General features: G+C 34.2%; 1 protein-coding gene and 1 pseudogene across 3 annotated transcripts in view; one reads left to right on the forward strand and one right to left on the reverse strand.

Annotated features, from left to right (window-relative positions):
• The window catches only part of LOC147399897 (ankyrin repeat-containing protein At5g02620-like), a 13,270-nt gene extending 1,915 nt beyond the window's left edge, over positions 1-11,355 (reverse strand). The window contains exons 1-5 of one of the 2 annotated variants that reach the window (XM_086445462.1): positions 10,956-11,355; positions 10,164-10,701; positions 9,670-10,079; positions 8,201-9,115; positions 6,715-7,153 (exon numbers count right to left, since the gene is read on the reverse strand). In XM_086445462.1, coding sequence (XP_086301588.1) covers positions 8,246-9,115; positions 9,670-10,079; positions 10,164-10,488 — 1,605 coding nt within the window. In that variant the 5' untranslated portion in view covers positions 10,489-10,701; positions 10,956-11,355 and the 3' untranslated portion in view covers positions 6,715-7,153; positions 8,201-8,245. Of the gene's footprint in view, positions 1-6,714; positions 7,154-8,200; positions 9,116-9,669; positions 10,080-10,163; positions 10,702-10,955 lie in introns of those variants that run through there. The other variant, XM_086445463.1, reaches the window with a different exon arrangement.
• On the forward strand, positions 387-2,873 carry LOC147399898 (ankyrin repeat-containing protein At5g02620-like; annotated as a pseudogene). The gene is made up of 3 exons (XR_015179522.1): positions 387-976; positions 1,060-1,458; positions 1,977-2,873. The product of XR_015179522.1 is annotated as an ankyrin repeat-containing protein At5g02620-like (transcript).
• Positions 11,356-18,685: the final 7,330 nt, after the last annotated feature.

The raw sequence follows: 18,685 nt of genomic DNA on the forward strand, positions 1-18,685 counted from the left end.
AGAGAACGACAGATTGAAATTTGGATTTTTTTTTTTTTTCTTCCTTGTATTAAATACTTGATTATATATCTGTGTTGATGAACCCCATCATTCCTTGACCCTTGTTTTTGATTGGGTTTCAATAAGTTCTTGCGTTTTTAGATGAGAAAGCTAAAGAGAAGAAGCTCTATTGTTCCAAACCAAGTGAATGATCATGGTCTTGTCTGTTCTTCTTCTTTTTAAATTCTGTTCTTTGGGAACAAAACCCAAATACCCATTTTCATTTTAACATTTCAAGTTGGGTAATATAGCTCTGATTTCTAGTATTTGTTGTCTTCTTTTTTATTTTACTTTTTCTTCCGTTTTTGTCTGATAATTATGATGAATGGTGGATAAATGAAATAAAATCAAAATGTGTATTTGTTTATACATTAAGATACAGATTATTGTTGTGAGCAGGACATTGATTTTGGGATAAAGGAATCAAAACCCCAGGTTTCTCACGTGCTCAATTCTGACCTCCTTCTAATTATAGGCTATGGGTTCATTTAAAAAATAATTTGTTGGGTTGGAATGAGTGTTTGCCAATCTGGGTATTTCATGGAATAAGAGATTTTGGCTTAGAAATCGACATTAGTAATAGAGGGGAAGATTTTTCTGCAATTAGGCCCCATGGAGTTGCCGACGAGACAACTTCATAAAAAGATGACGAAACAATTGACAGGGAAACGCGATGACACTACGCAGCATTCGGCCTCTAGAGCAGGAAATCTAGCTGAGATTAAGGGAATCCTCGACGGAACGGGAGATGATGCAATAAAGGATTTGTTGTCGAAACAAAACCAATCAGGAGAAACCGCCCTCTATGTTGCCGCAGAATATGGTTATGTTGATTTAGTGGACGAGATGATCAAGTACATCGACATCGAATCTGCTGGTATCAAAGCCAGGAATGGCTTAGATGCATTCCATATAGCTGCCAAGCAAGGAGACTTGGGTAAGTCTCAATAGAACTGTTTGTATTTCTTGATGTATGTTTCTCAGGAGTGAACATTAGTTCTGTTTTCGATGATGTTGCAGAGGTAATGAAGGTGTGCTTGAAGGTCCACCCGGAGCTATCTATGACCGTTGATCCATCGAACACCACAGCATTGCATAGTGCTGCCACACAAGGCCATGTTGAGGTAGTAAATTTACTCTTAAAGGTGGATGGAAGCCTAGCGAAGATTGCAAGAAGTAATGGAAAAACTGCTTTGCATTCTACAGCTAGAAACGGTCATTTGGAGGTCATGAAGGCTCTTCTAAGTAAAGAACCTGGGATCGCAACAAGGAACGATAAGAAGGGCCAGACGGCACTTCACATGGCTGTGAAGGGACAGAACATTGAATTGGTGGAGGAGTTGATCAAGTCAAACCCTTCTTTGATCAACATGGTTGATACCGAGGGAAACACAGCATTGCATATAGTGGCTCGGAAGGGTTGGTCTAAGGTCTGATACTCTCTTTGCTGATTGGATTTCATTAAATAAGCAAAGAGAGAACCCGAAGAATTTGTTACCCTCTGTTTCTTTACTAGGTAGGCATCTTCAAAAACTTATGTTTGGGGGGCATTTAAATGTTGTGTTGTAATCTAACCTCATAATCTACATTATTTAGTCGATCTAGGTTTAACTCTAGGTTGTCAAATTGAGTCACCATTTAAATCATTTTCATGCAAATTACTTGTGTCTTGCACGTATCATAAGTTTAGATACCTCTTTGTTGCATAATTGATTCCTAATCCGATGAACTTAACCATCCACTATGTCGGATTCTTTCGAACAAGCACCATACATGGTGATGATCTAGAGTCCACGGTTAATGGGTTCATTTTCATCTTATCGAGTTAATTTTATGTTAGAATTTCTTCGTTGGACACACTGGTAGGTCTCAACCATTGATGTGTATCACCGCTTCAACACACCCTTTGAACAGAACCACTGACGTAACTCTCCTAGTGATTGTGCAGATCTTAAGGAAACTATTGGAACACAAGGGAACCGATACAAAAGCCGTTAACAGAGTAGGTGAAATCGCTCTCGACACTGCCGAGGAACTCCAAGATCGTAGCCATCTTACAAGAGTACGGTGTCCTGAGTACCAATGCCCTCAGACCGCAAACAACAACCACAGCCTGAGAACTGAAGCAGACTGTGAGTGATATAAAGCACGAAGTCCACTACCAACTCGAGCACACTCGTCAAACAAGAAAGCGTGTGCAAGGAATTGCAAAGAGGCTCAACAAGATGCACACTGAGGGCCTCAACAATGCTATCAACTCCACAACAGTGGTTGCTGTTCTCGTTGCAACTGTTGCATTTGCTGCCATCTTCACCGTCCCTGGCCAATTCGTCGACGACCCTGGACTCTCCCTCAGGGAAGCCAACATCGCCCCAAAAGGCCCGTTCATGATCTTTTTTGTCTTCGATTCGATAGCCCTCTTCATTTCTTTGGCTGTTGTGGTCGTGCAGACTTCGGTTGTGATCATTGAGGTAAGGCCGAGAAGCAAATGATGGCTGTTATTAACAAACTAATGTGGTTGGCTTGTGTGCTTATATCAGTGGCATTTCTTGCGTTAGCTTTTATTGTGGTGGGAAAAGAGGAGAAATGGTTGGCAATTGGGGTGACAATTATAGGGGCGACAATTATGGCGATGACATTGGGGACAATGTGTTATTGGGTGATTATGCATCGGATTGAGGCATTGAACTTGAGAAACCTTAGGAGATCATCATTGGGAAGCAGGTAACGATCCTGGTCCTTGTCAGCATCAGAAACGGAGATTAACGAGTTTAAGAAGATGTATGCAATTTGAGATTTTCTACGCCAAATGCCTTTTTTCCATTAATGGCATCACAGGTATTTTATTTTCTTAAGCTTCTTTTTTTTGTTTGCTTTCAGATGCATATAATTTTTTGGGTTGAAAGATGTATGTATACAATGTAAAGTGAAAGACAATATATCATCAATGAGTTAGCATTAAGGATAAGTAAGTTTATAAACATTTTTACTTAAAACTGTAAAACAACCATGGTTTTAAAACTCGTTTTGACATCTCGTCTCATCCATGAACGAGACCGAGTTGTCTCAGATGAGACATCCAATTTATTTGAGTCGTCTCGGATGAGATTTAGTACAATGCCTTAAAGTCAGAACAAAATATGCCTTTGAGACAGACTTGTCAACTCATCTCGTTGGTGGACGAAACCACGATGACTTGGATGAGTCATCTTGATCTCTGACGAGATTTAAAATCATGAGAACAACTCAACAATTTTGAGTTACTATCTACAAACTATTTGTGTGAAACATGGTAATTACCATCTATAACTATAATACAGTTATATGTTGTAGGATTACTTTATTAGTTTCCGCTGAATAGTTACAATTAGAGACTTCGAGCTTTGCCTATGAAACTGCGTTTCTAAAGCTAAATGGGCTGTTTGGGCCGATTCCAAAAACACAATATACTAAAATATTATAGTTGTATATTATACATAAAGCTTTTAAGCCTAAACAAGTTAAAAGCTTTGTGGGTTTGGGTCATTGGGTAGGGTGAAAGGGTATTTTTAGGAGATTGTAAAATATTGCATCTTGGACTCGTCTTATTCTCAACTTCAAATATTTTTGGAGGACTATGTAACAAGGACACTCCATTTTCTAAGCATTTGTTGTGTTACACATTATCATACTAATATGTCAGACACATACAAGCAAAAATTTCTGAAAATTTAGTTATTTTAAATGTTTTGTTACGATTATACTTTTTTGTCATGAATTGCATAATCAAATTCTCTAAAATACACTCTTTTTATGTGCTAAATTACTTTGGAAATGTATCTATCAACATTTGGATTGAACAGTGTGTCTTAACACTTTGTATCCATTTTGGACATCAGGTGCCAGTGTTGTTGCATTGGTGGAGGAAAGTAATAAGGGGGAAACCTACAATCCATCAACATGATTTTTCTTGGTTCATCTATTTTTGTGGAAAATCAAGTATTATCGGCATCATCATTGAAGTTTTATCCCAAAGATTTGGGGTCGACTAAATGAAACTTATTCATCCATTTGATTCTACTACTTTTTGGATTCCACTTAAAGTGGGTGGCACTAAAAGCACTAAAGCGGAGCCTAGGCGCACAGCCTTTGACAACAGAGGTAAAAAAAATCTATATATTTAAGAATGGGAATTGAGTACTTTGTAAGCAGAGATGTGATGATCACGTTCACAAAATAGTCTTCATATTTCTCCAACTGTTCACTAGAACATGTAAACAAACAAATAGTAAATAATTGTATGAGATTAGAACAATTCATTAACTCTAAGAAAGAAATCACAGTTCTTGAGCTCTAAAACTTGAGTTTCTCTATTTGATTTCGCTCTTTTGCCTAAAGTACGGCTTCCTTTTACAACCTATGATATGTCCATTGTTGTCTTCGTAGGCCTATTAGACAGCTGACTCTCCCTAACAGGTAATGATTGCACATATCTCCGTGACATGTTCCGTATATCTCGCTGGCATGGTCCAATCATCACTCCTTGTTCGTTGTCAGGTGACACAGTGGGGACCTTTGTTGGAAGCATATGCAACCGCCCATCCCGACTATGATGAGTCATAAAATTAAGTTGTTGAACTTGGCATGTGATCCCGAGTTGATGCTGGAACTATGGGGAAGGTTATGAGTCTCTATCTCGTAAGTTATGACGAGATGTGCAGATTATCCCATCCATAAATTTAGATAGTAACTATTGTCACACCAATTTTTTACTACTGCCACACCAACTGTGTGCAATACTTTGGTGATTTACAAAGTGATTGGTGTGGCATTTGTAAAAGATAGTGTGGCAATAGCAGCTCTCTAAATTTATTGGCTTTCAATTGGTAGGCCTACGATGGCATATGATTCATATCTCAAGGTGCTACATGTCACCAATAGTTGTTTGACATCTACTTCCCCGAACCAAATTATTAGTCGAGCCATGAAATTTTGATCTATTGATATTAATATCTTAACTAATGTAGTGAGTGAAAGGTGAGTATCGTTGACGTAAATCCATATTAATTAAAATTTTAAAAAGTACAAAAGTGTCCTTGGATGAATCTCATTAATGTATTTAACATAATCTATCTATTAATAATATATTTAAAAAGTATTTTTATCTTTTTAACATTCTATTGATCAAATAATAACATGTTGCAAAGTTTAATGTTGCATCAAAAATCAAGATTCAAAGTTGGGAGAAATGGTTGCGATTGAGAATTATGATTTTAAAATGTATCCGAGTGATTCCAAGACAACTCCACTAGAGTCATCTTGATCGCAAAAACCAATCGAGCACATTGATTCATTTAAGATCCAATATTTTGAAACTTTGACCGAGTTTATAAAAAACTCGTCTGAGTCAAACATTTCTCAAGTTTTTTATTTGAAAAAAAAAAAAAAAAAAAACTATATATTTGTGATTCATTCAACATAGTGTTTTATGATGGAACATCCATTTACTCAGCTTATAATAGAAAAAATAATAATTATTTTAAATATAAATTTGTATATTTACAAAATGTTGTTTATTACTGTGATGACTTGTTCTCGATAGACAAGAAATCAGGTTTGGAAACCATGATGAGAATTGGTGAAATATGACTTTGTTGTCTCGTCTCGTACATGGATGAGACCAAGTTGTCTTGAATGAGTCATGTAGTCTTTTGAGAGATAAATCAGTTAACTTCATTTACAATTATTTATCAATATATATTTATACATAAGTAATTATATATATTTTTTTTAAATAAGATTATAATTAGAAAATGCTTAATTACTGTATAATATTTTTATTTAAATAATAAATAATTTTATATATATATATATATATATACAAAATTCTAGTTGACTCGGCGAGTCATCTCAGTTTCTGATGAGATTATAAACTATTATTTTGTTTAGAGCGGCTATTGGCAGTTTGGAACCCCAAATTTTACTTATTACACCCCAATTAAAAATAAAGAAAATAAGTAAAAGTTGGGGGTGCCAATAGAAAATCCCTCATTTTTTATATTTTGACTAGATTACTATTATTTGGGATTAGGATTTTATATGACTTGATAATGATTTCTTCTTCCTTCTCAAATCCTTAACGTTAGAATGGAGTCTCCTAAACTCGACTGGGATGTTTAAAATCCAATTTTTTGGATGAAAATGGTAAGTTCGAATGGTTTGGTCATATTCGACGTTTCAATTGTGAGGAGAGACTCAAAGACTGATTTAAAAAAAAAAGTTTTACTAAATGGATTATTAAGAGAAATCCTAAAAATTAGGGACTATTAGAAAAATGTCACTCTGCCAAGGTCCTTTAAATAAATTTTCCAAGATTAAAACAAACTCTTCAAACATTACAAAGGTTTGGTTCAGATTATAATCTCAACATTACCAAACATTATGACATTCATTATGATTATGATTAGGCTCATATAAAGTCCTCAACCCAAATAATAGTAATCTAGCCAAAATAAAAAATGCGAGAGCTTCTATTGGCACCCCAACTTTCACTCATTTTCTTTATTTTTAATTGGGGTGTAATAAGTAAAATTTGGGGTGCCAATCTGCCAATAGCAGCTCTAAACATGTCATCACAGTTAAATTGGTTTAAACAACATTTTTTTAATATACAAATTTATATTTAAAATAATAATTATTTTCTCTATAGAGCTCGAAAACAGTGATTTCTTTCTTAGAGCTAATGAATTGTTCTAATCTCATACAATTATTTACTATTTGTTTGTTTACATGTTCAATTGTGAACGTGATCATCACATCTCTGCTTACAAAGTACTCAATTCCCTTATGAAGTATATAGATTTTTTTTACCTCTATTGTCAAAGGCCGTGCGTCTAGGCTCCGCTTTAGCGCTTTTAGTGCCACCCACTTTAAGTAGAATCCAAAATGTAGTAGAATCGAATGGATGAACAAGTTTCGTTTAGTCGACCCCAAATATTTGGGATAAAACTTTGATGATGATGTTGATGGTACTTGATTTTTCACAAAAACAGACGAACCAAGAAAAAACATGTTGATGGATTGCAAGTTTCCCCCTTATTATTACTTTCCTCCACTGATGCAATGACACTGGCACCTGATGTCCAAAATGGATACAAAGTGTTAAGACATACTGTTCAATCCAAATGTTGATAGATACATTTCCAAAGTAATTTAGCACATAAAAAGAGTGTATTTTTAGAGAATTTGATTATGCAATTCATGACAAAAAAGTATAATCGTACCAAAACATTTAAAATAACTAATTTTTCAGAAAGTTTTGCTTGTATGTGTCTGACATATTAGTATGATAATGTGTAACATAACAAATGCTTAGAGAATGGAGTGTCCTTGTTACATAGTCCTCCAAAAATATTTGAAGTTGAGAATAAGACGAGTCCAAGATGCAATATTTTACAATCTCCTAAAAATACCCTTTCACCCTACCCAATGACCCAAACCCACAAAGCTTTTAACTTGTTTAGGCTTAAAAGCTTTATGTATAATATACAACTATAATATTTTAGTATATTGTGTTTTTGGAATTGGCCCAAACAGCCCGTTTAGCTTTAGAAATGCAGTTTCATAGGCAAAGCTCTAAGTCTCTAATTGTAACTATTCAGCTGAAACTAATAAAGTAATCCTACAACATATAACTATATTATAATTATAGATGGCAATTACCGTGTTTCACACAAATAGGTTGTAGATTGTAAATCAAAATTGTTGAGTTGTTCTCATGGTTTTAAATCTCGTCAGAGATCAAGATGACTCGTCCAAGTTGTCTTGGTTTTGTCCAACAACGAGATGAGTTGACAAGTCTGTCTCAAAGGCATATTTTGTTCTGACTTTAAGGCATTGTACTAAATCTCATCCGAAACGACTCAATTTAGGTGGATGTCTCATCTGAGACAACTCGGTCTAGTTCATGGACGAGACGAGGCGTCAAAATGAGTTTTAAAACCACGGTTGTTTTACAGTTATTAGTAAAAATGTTTATAAGCTTACATATCCTTATAGCTAACTCATTGATGATATATTGTCTTGCACTGTACATTGTATGCATACATCTTTCAACCAACAAAAAAAAGTATATATGCAACTGAAAGCAAACAAAAAATACAAGCTTAAGAAAATAAAATACCTGTGACGCCATTAATGGAAAAAAAGGCAATTGGTATAGAAAATCTCAAATTGCATACATCTTCTTAAACTCGTTAATCTCCGTTTCTGATGCTGACAAGGACCAGGATCGCGACCTGCTTCCCAATGATGATCTCCTAAGGTTTCTCAAGTTCGACGCCTCAATCCGATGCATAATCACCCAATAACACATTGTCCCCAACGTCGTTGCCATAATTGTCGTCCCTATAATTGTCACCCCAATTGCCAACCATTTCTCCTCTTTTCCCACCACAATAAAAGCTAACGCAAGAAATGCCACTGATATAAGCACACAAGCCAACCACATTAGTTTGTTAATAACAGCCATCATTTGCTTCTTGGCCTTACTCTCAATGATCACAACTGAAGTCTGCACAACCACAACAGCCAAGGATATGAAGAGGGCTATTGAATCGAGGACAAAAAAGATCATGAACGGGCCTTTTGGGGCAATGTTGGCTTCCCCGAGGGAGAGTCCTGGGGGGATTTTTTCCGGGTCATCGACGAATTGGCCAGGGACAGTGAAGATGGCAGCAAATGCAACAGTTGCAATAAGAACAGCAACCACTGTTGTGGAGTTGATAGCATTGTTGAGGCCCTCAGCATGCATCTTGTTGAGCCTCTTTGCAATTCCTTGCACACGCTTTCTTGTTTGACGGGTGTGCTCGAGTTGGTAGTGGACTTCGTGCTTTATATCACTCACAGTCTGCTTCAGCTCTCGGGCTGTGGTTGTTGTTTGCGGTCTGAGGGCTTTGGCACTCAGGACACCGTACTCTTGTAAGATGGCTACGATCTCAGAGTTCCCAGTTTTCTCGGCAGTGTCGAGAGCGGTTTCACCTACTCTGTTAACGGCTTTTGTATCGGTTCCCTTGTGTTCCAATAGTTTCCTTAAGATCTGCACAATCAGTGGGAGAGTTACGTCAGTGGTTCTGTTCGAAGGGCGTGTTGAGGCGGTGATACACAGCAACGGGGGTTGAGACCTACCAGTGTGTCCAATGAAGAAGTTCTAACCTTAAATTAACTCGATAAGATGAAAATAAACCCATTGACCGTGGACTCTAGATCATCACCATATATATATATATATATTTGATCGATATCACCATATATGGTGCTTGTTCTAAAGAATCCGACATAGTGGATGGTTAAGTTCATTGGATTAGGAATCAATTATGCAACAAAGAAGTATCTAAACTTATGATACGTGCAAGACACAAGTAATTTGCACGAAAATGATTTAAATGGTGACTCAATTTGACAACCTAGAGTTAAACCTAGATCAACTAAATAATGTAGATTTTGAGGTTAGATTACAACACTACATTTAAATGCACCCCCCAACATAAGTTTTTGAAGATGCCTTCCTAGTAAAGAAACAGAGGGAAACAAATTTTTCGGGGTTCTCTTTGATTATTTAATGAAATCCAATCAGCAAAGAGAGTATCAGACCTTAGCCCGACCCTTCCGAGCTGCTATATGCAACGCTGTATTTCCCTTGGTATCAACCATGTTGATCAAAGAAGAGTCCGACTTGATCAACTCCTCCACCAATTCAATGTTCTGTCCCTTCACAGCCATGTGAAGTGCCGTCTGCCCCTTCTTATCATTCCTTGTTGCGATCCCTGGTTCTTTACTTAGAAGAGCCTTCACGACCTCCAAATGACCGTTTCTAGCCGTAGAATGCAAGGCAGTTTTTCCATTACTTCTTGCAATCTTCGCTAGGCTTCCATCCACCTCTAAGAGTAAATTTACTACCTCAATATGCCCTTGTGTGGCGGCACTATGCAACGCTGTGGTGTTCGATGGATCAACGGTCATAGATAGCTCCGGGTGGACCTTCAAGAGCACCTTCATTACCTCTGCAACATCATCGAAAACAAAACTAATGTTCACTCCTAAGAAAACATAAATCAAGAAACACAAACAGTTCTATTGAGACTTACCCAAGTCTCCTTGCTTGGCAGCTATATGGAATGCATCTAAGCCATTCCTGGCTTTGATACCAGCGGATTCGATGTCGATGTACTTGATCATCTCCTCCACTAAATCAACATAACCATATTCAACGGCGACATAGAGGGCAGTTTCTCCTGATTGGTTTTGTTTTGACAACAATTCCTTTAATGCATCATCTCCCGTTCCGTCGAGGATTCCCTTAATCTCAGCTAGATTTCCTGCTCTTGCTGCTGAATGCAACGGAGTGTCATCGCGCTTCCCTGTCAATTGTTTCGTCATCTTTTTACGAGGTTGTCTTGTCGGCAACTCCATGGGGCCTAATTGCGGAAAATTCTTCCCCTCTATTACTAATGTTGATTTCTAAGCCAAAACCTCTTATTCCAAGAAATACTCAGATTGGCAAACTCTCATTCCAACCCAAAAAATTATTTCTTAAATGAACCCATAGCCTATAATTTGAAGAAGGTCAGAATTGAGCACGTGAGAAACCTGGGGTTTTGATTCCTTTATCCCAAAATCAATGTCCTGCTCACAACAATAATCTGTATTTTAATTTATAAACAAATACACATTTTGATTTTATTTCATTTATCCACCATTCATCATAATTATCAGACAAAAAAGGGTGAAAAATAAAATAAAAAAGAAGACAACAAATACTAGAAATCAGAGTTATATTACCCAAATTGAAATACTAAAATGAAAATGGGTATTTGGGTTTTGTTCCCAAAGAATAGAATTTAAAAAGAAGAAGAACAGATAAGACCATGATCATTCACCTTGGTTTGGAACAATATAGCTTCTCCTCTTCAGCTTTCTCATCTAAAAACACAAGAACCCATTGAAACCCAATAAAAAACAAGGGTCAAGGAATGATGGGGTTCTTTAACACAGATATATAATCAAGTATTTAATACAAGGAAAAACAAAAAAACAAAAAATCCAACTTTCAATCTGTCGTTCTCTTGTGTGAACAAAAGGAAAAAAAAAAGGCGTAATCGATTCATAAAAGTGCTCTATTATGAATCTAACATACACCCAGACTTAGACACAGAGAACTCCAATAGAAACCAATAAAGCAAAGCCTTTGAAAAGGGGATGACATGACATTAGCTCATAATATTGAAAGAAAAACCAAAACCAGAGTTGATGGGTGTTACAACCATGTCCTCGGATGGGTTGTTTTCAAACATTAATTATAGAAAATAAATGGTAGGGATAGGTACAATGAGATGAGTGGGCCATAGACCCTTAATCTTATTTATCAGCTTTATCTCAACCATTCCAAAAAATTTGATCTTTTTCTTGTAGTCATAGTAATGGAAATTTTGACATACCCCCACATTTTGGTGAATATTTGAGACAGCCCCCTGTATTTTAAAATTGATGAAATGTATCTCTTGATTTCATTCTACTTGGAAGACAAAAAAAAAAAAAAAAAGCCATCACCTTCAATGTCTGGCCAAAAAAATTCCCTTCATTTTTCTCCTCAAAATCAAATATTTTCAACATCTAGGGTAAATTTTTTCTCCTCATCTTCAAACTTAAGATTGTGGTCAAACAATAACTTAATGATAAAAGGTGGTAAAATTGCCAATTTGGCTAACTTGGTTGATAAAGTTCCCAAAACATGATCAGCTTTTGACAAAATTCTTATTCCGACCAACTTTTCATTTTAATTTTCAAAATGTGAAGAGCAAGTTTGTAAGTTTTTCAAAGTGACAATCTCTATGATTTAAAATAGCGATATCGCTATTTTTTATTTTTTTTTAAAGTGACAATCTCACAGATTATAAAAGTGAAGATCTCGTAGGTTGACAATTAAAATGAATAGTGACCTGGAATCAGAATCAGCATTTTGTCATATTCAACTCACAAAATGGTAATTTAACTTTAAAAAAAAATTAGTATTGATATACAACATGCCTTAATCTCCTAATTATTAATCACTAATCTACATTGATAACAAATTAAGGGTTTGCTATAAGAGTAAGGCTAATCTTACTAGGGGTCGTTTTGAGCTCACCTTATGGCACCCAAAAACATGATATGCCACAAGATGGTAATAGATTTTTGAGAGAAAAATTCAGTGTTTTTAACTAGAGATTAAACATGATGGCATTTAAGTGATTTTTTCAAGGTCAATCAGAGGAGACAGTGGTCAAGGGAGCATGACACAAGGGCATCTCAAATATTCAGAAAAACATGGAGGGGTATGTCTAAGTTACCTTCTAATAATAGTGATTTCATCATTGATGGATAAATAGGGTCCACTGGAATTCAATGAAGAAAGCTACATATTAAAAATAAGTGAAAAAAAAAATATATTAAATTAAAGGTATAAAAGACGCGGCGTTGACTGGGACAAACGTGGGGTCAGCCCTCCCAAGTGTTGGTCTACACATGGGTGGGACCAGAAGTATTTTTTTTGGACGGACACGAGAACACGCACGTGACTCAACCTTTTTTTGTAATTTTATATTAGGGGAGCATGGAAATGTAGTAGTCCCTGTAGTACACGCGAACAAAAGTTTAAAGAGAGGACTAGATTTTTATCAAGATTGGTGTTTTAGGTGGGCCTATTGATCCTACGGTCCAGACTAACAAGACTATGCAAATTTGGAACTACTAGAACTACCTAATAACATGTGGATGCATTAAAAATACATTTTTATTTAGAGAGAGAGAGAGAGTAGAAGATCCCAACTAACTACTTGAACCTTAATTTCTTTAAACCAAAAAGATAGAACCCCTTAAAGTTGTCAGAAGTAGAATGTATATGTTCGGGGAAATGACCATAATAATATACTTTATGGAATAATTGTTAAGAATTTATTTTTCTTGGAAAATGAATTTCCTTTAAAATGTTTGTTAGTTTCAAGGTAGGGGTAATCAAGGTAAAAAAAAATGGAAAACTTTCTATCCAGAAGAGGAAATCATTTTCTCATGGTAAGTGTCTCAAAAAAATAAAAAAAATAAAAAAAAATCTCAACTTGAATATAAACTCATCATCTCTTGAAAATGGTTTTTCTCATTAATATTGCAATCAATGGTGAATTGTGTTTTGTGAGAAAATCACTTTTTGGCTATTTCCTAATCCAATCATACAATAATTCATTTTGCGATTATGTTGGGTAAAATTGAATATATTTGTTTAGACATGGAGTGGATATTATAATACATTTAGTTTTAAAATATCCATCATCATGTGTAGTGTTTCCTTTGTACTACATTGTCGATTCCAAGGTCGAATAAAAGAGGGTGGTTGCATCACGTTGGTAGTCAGCATAAAAAAATCCCCTGTCCCTAACATGAATCTTGATTAAACATTTCATTCAATCCAACATTTAGTTTAAGAAATGTTTCTTTTTTCCCTTATCATATAAAGGTAAAGCCTATTTAAAATATGAAAAGTAAGTGAATAATAATATTAGGAGTGGGACTAATTTTTTGATTGTATTCATAGTCAATTAGTCAGAATGTATGTTTAAAATAGTAAGGAAAAACATCGAAAAAATCATTGAGAAAATGAGAAAAAGGGGAAAAATGATAAATAGATATATGGGGAATACTAACATTTAAGACCTCATGGGAATGTTAACATTATCCAACATTTTTTTTCAATAATACCCCTCCTCGTTTTCTCTTTTAGTGAAAAAGACAAGGGCGTATTGGTCTTTTACACTATAAATGATCGTTTACATAATAAATACTGTGAACATTTAAGCATTTTGAATTTATTTATTTATTTATTTTAGTAAATGTTTTGACAATCAATGTCAACATAATCAATGCATTTATTAATGGCATAATAAATTTATTTATTATGTAAAAAACTAACTCGCCCTTATCTTTTTCACTAAAAGAATTAAATGAGGAGGGGTATTATTGAAAAAAAAAAGTGTTGGACAATGCTAACGTTCCCATGAGATCTTGGACATTAGCATTCCCCTATATATATAAAACATATGTAAAAACAATGGTTTTTCAAAATATGGGTTAGAGATTTTGGATTGAACTGATTTTTTGCGAGGATGATTACTATGATGAGAAGATCATCCTCACAAAAAATCAGCTTAATCTGAGACTTCTAAATCCATCAAAAGTGACTTACAAATTATTGATAAAAATTGAAAAAAAATCGACGGTTCACATTCTAAATTATTTTTAATGAGGTTAGAAATTTCAAATTAGACTGATTTTTTTTTTCCAGATGATCTTCCCATCATAGAAATCATCCTCACAAAAAATCAGCTCAATCCGAAACTTCTAACCCATATTTTGAAAATTTATTAATGTTACATTGTTTTTACATATGTTTTTTCATATGGCCCTTGATCCGGACCCATATATATATATATATATACAACACAAATAAGAATGAACTATAAGTCTAAAAAAAATAGATTAATTTTTAAAAAACATGTTTAAAACGTAAAATTCGCGTTTAAAACGACGTTTTCTATTTCTATGATTGTATTATCTTGTAACTCTATAAGCAAACACAATAATTGTTATTATTATTATTATTATTATTATTAAGATTTGGGATCATCAAGTCAATCAAATACATACTAACTGATCACACAAGTCAAATGTATACATCAAAAGCATCTTGATGTTAATGGTGTAGAAAATCAAGCTTTTTATCTTTTTAGGCTCGCAACACCATGTCACATTTCGCAACCAAATTTGAGATATTATTCTAATCAAAACGAATCAAATCAATACAATTAGAATCTGGTCCAGATCTAATAAATTTCTAATCAGATCGATACCAATCCGATCCAAACCTAATAATTGACAGCCCTACTGTCTAAAGAGAAATCATAATTAACTAAATAAACAAAATTAAGGTTTTTATAGAGTTATATTTGAATTTTGGGCTTTTGAGTACAAGTTATTGTAAATATATAATGTACATGTAGAGCAAAATGATGAGCAAGACATGGTCCGAGTTCATCCACCGCATCTCACGCCTGATTCAGAATGGTGGGCCCTATTGTTGCTTCTTTAGGAACAGTGCACACGTGCAGACATGAGCATGTTTTTGTCAGAACTCAAAGGGTACCAAAAGCAAAATTGTTTTGTTTGTAATCAAAATGTAAAATAAAATATTAATGGCTTATGGTCTTCAGTTGACTGTTGACCCTTCCAGCTCAATGTATCTCAAGGTCACTTTCCTTGATTACTGCTAATTAATCGGTTGAAACTTAAAAGTGCTTTTGAAGAGTGCTTTTCTAGCAACTTCAACATGATAAATAAAATTTCTGGGATAAATCCGTCAAGGTGGCCCTAAGGTCTTGTTTGGATAGAAAATAAAACGTAATCAGAAGGAAAGTACATGGCTTTGGAACAAAATAATTTTTAGAAAGTAAAAAAGTTGTTTCATTTTGCATTTTAAAAAATAAGAATTTTTATTTTTTTAAAGTAATTTTCAAAAATAAATCCAAACTAACTTCTTAACTTTTTAACTTTCAAAAGTAAAAAAATAAATAAATAATTACCTTTTTTATTATGTATCCAAACAGGGGGATTCGAACTGTTTCTTGAGATGTGGTCTTGACCATCTCACCAAAACCTTAGATAGTTATAACAAAGACTTTTTTTATGACAAAATTTTGTGTTACATTGACGATTTAATGGCATGATGTCATGTTTATTGAAATAGAATTAGTGATTGATTAGTTGGAGAGAAAATGTATTGGTAGCTTAAGTGGACTTTGATTTTTTTGCTTGATCGTACATATGACGTCATGCCATTGGGTCATTAGCTTAGCATGAATTTTTGTCAACAACCAATCCCGATTTGTTATTTGATAAGTTCTTGATGGAAATTTTTTTGAGTCTTAGATCCGAAGATGGGAACAATTAAGATTGAGTTAAAGGAAGTGAAATAAATAAAACAAAATAAAATATGTAAAATGAGATTGAAGAAAATATCTAGTATTGGAAAGCGATACATGTGACCAAGGCCATTGGTCCCCCCTTTTTTTTTTTTTTCGCTAAGAGTCGTGATAATCTAACATGGGGATGTGCAGTTGTGTATCGCAAGGCATAAGTCACGATGGTTCTACCACATGCCACGTAAGGAGAGTATTTTGAGTATGCCACGTGGGGGTGTCAGATACTTACTACTCTTTAACGAATCATCTGGATAACATGTATTTCTCTTCCCAAATGTTACTATCTCATTGGCATCCATTGTCATCCTAATCTTAACATAATCCTCTTTGTTAGGGTTTTTATGATGTGTTTCTAAAATTATTGGGGAAATAATTTTTCTTGAAAAAATGCATTTAAAAAAAAAATTGATGATGATTGCATATTTAATATGAAATTCATTTTTTTTGCCTCAAATGATTTTGCACCCTATATCGAAAAATGTTTTCTCATCCCATCCCAAAGAAAATTATTTTCCTACCATTGTACGTGTTGATTAGTGTATATTTACCTCCACTCTCAGGTGTATCATACCCCAATTAAGTCTCGTGACTCTCTTATATTCATAATTCTCCCCTCTTATAGACCAGTCTTTTGGAGTAGTTGGTTAGTTAACATGAAATCAAAGTGCTAAATTCGTATAGGTCACGAGTTTGATTCTTTCTAGGTTAAGTCCTGTAACCCTCTTATAATTCTTGTAGCAACCTTGTAACACACTTTAAACAGTTGAGAGAGAACCACATAACCAATAAAAATTAGATCTCACACTTGAAATTCGGGGAGTTTAGTAGTTGTTCATTTTTTAAGGATATAGATCTGCATTAAAAAAAAAAAAAAAAAAATCAAATCTAAGTCATGATCACAAGAAGTTGAGATGTTATTTTTAAAATTTTTTTAACAAAAACATCTCTCTCAACTATTTAAAGTATGCTACAAGATTGCTACAAGAATCGTGTGCTATAGAAGATCCGCTTCTCTTATATTCATAGTTCTCCCTCTCTAACAAATCGGTCTTTTGAAGTAGTTGATTGGTTAACAGTAAGTTATTCCCTTGGATCACAACAAAAATCCATTTAAAAAAAAAAAAAAAAATTTAGGTGCAAGCAGACAACAATATTCAATTTCCCATGATCATTTTTTTCCCTTATAAATGAATTATACAGACCTTATCCTAAGGGTACTTCTCTTCCGTATAATGCCACTATCTTATGTGATTCTTTTAATCCCACTAGATCATGAATGACTTTATTTTAAGATTTTATATTTTTTAATAAATTATTAAAATATTTTTTAATTTTATTTATTTATTTTTTTACTATTACAGTCAACCGGCCATTAAATTTTATGAATGGTTGTAGATTGAGAGTCAAAGAATCTCATAATTACGTAAGAAAAGCAAATTTTCCACACAAATTGCTATCAAGAAAGTCTGAAAGTTCCTAACTTTGACCAAGCTTTTTACATAGTTGTGTCAACCACTAATTATTTGTAGAGCCTTCTAGACACTATTTTTTCATTCATAAAAGTCACTTGCTTGACATTTTTGGCCACGGTCCATGCATTTTTCAGTTATAAAGAGGATTGGTAATAGCCTGCCTAGGTCTTCGGTGCAGATTTAATATCCTGTTATCATGGGCACCCTTGGCCATGTCACACCATAAGGTAAGTTGAGTGGAAAATTGGGTTGAAACCCATTACATGTAGAGGAAGATATAGAGCCTGGACCAAGGTTCTCATTGGGTTATGTGGACTGTCATTTTTGTCCAAATGACATCTTAGCACTTTAAATTTTTGAATCTAAATTGGAGATATAAAATTAAAAAAAAATTTCAAGAAAATATTTTATTTTTTTATTAGATCTTGACTTTGAAAATAGATTACAATGAATTCTCAAATTTAAAATTTAGATTTAATGATGAAAATGACTTTTTTTTCCATTTTTTTGCGAGTTCATAAAATGTTATGCTTTGCATCCATGTGGCATCCAATCAAATTATTAGGTGCCATGTGGACATATGGTCTATTCACGAAAATAATTGTTAAATATGTGATGTTAGATTAGAGAAAATAAACAGAAAATAATGTAAAATAAAATAACAAAATAAATTATAAATATCAAAATACGCAATTTCAATTTTGAGCTGAATGAAGTCTTTGGACGCATGTCGTACAAGACAGTACTCCAAATATAAATGTACAATCGAATTTGTTCTGTAATTATACCTTTAAGGACTCATGAGGAACCTCGAGAAATCTCCAAGTAAAATGATTGACGCAAATCTCTTTAGAACCCATGGGCTCTTGTGCGTGCATGAATTTTACTCACATCTCTCTCACTCACTACATTATATGAGAGTTTCCATGTAAGAGTTATATTTTTTTATTTGTTTCTATCCGATGTAAGATTAGAACATTTACACTATAACTTATAAAAATAAAAGTAAATCACTTTCACTTCCATTCAAATATTGAGATAAATTCCAGATTTTTTTCGACAAGAATAAGAGATGGCACAGAGGTTAATAGAAAGGCAGCCCTTGTTGATAATTGATCAAAAACATTGAAG

This window comes from Akebia trifoliata, chromosome 6 (assembly GCF_017979445.1).
Source record: "Akebia trifoliata isolate Shusen 1 chromosome 6, ASM1797944v1, whole genome shotgun sequence".
Classification (NCBI taxonomy): domain Eukaryota; kingdom Viridiplantae; phylum Streptophyta; class Magnoliopsida; order Ranunculales; family Lardizabalaceae; genus Akebia; species Akebia trifoliata.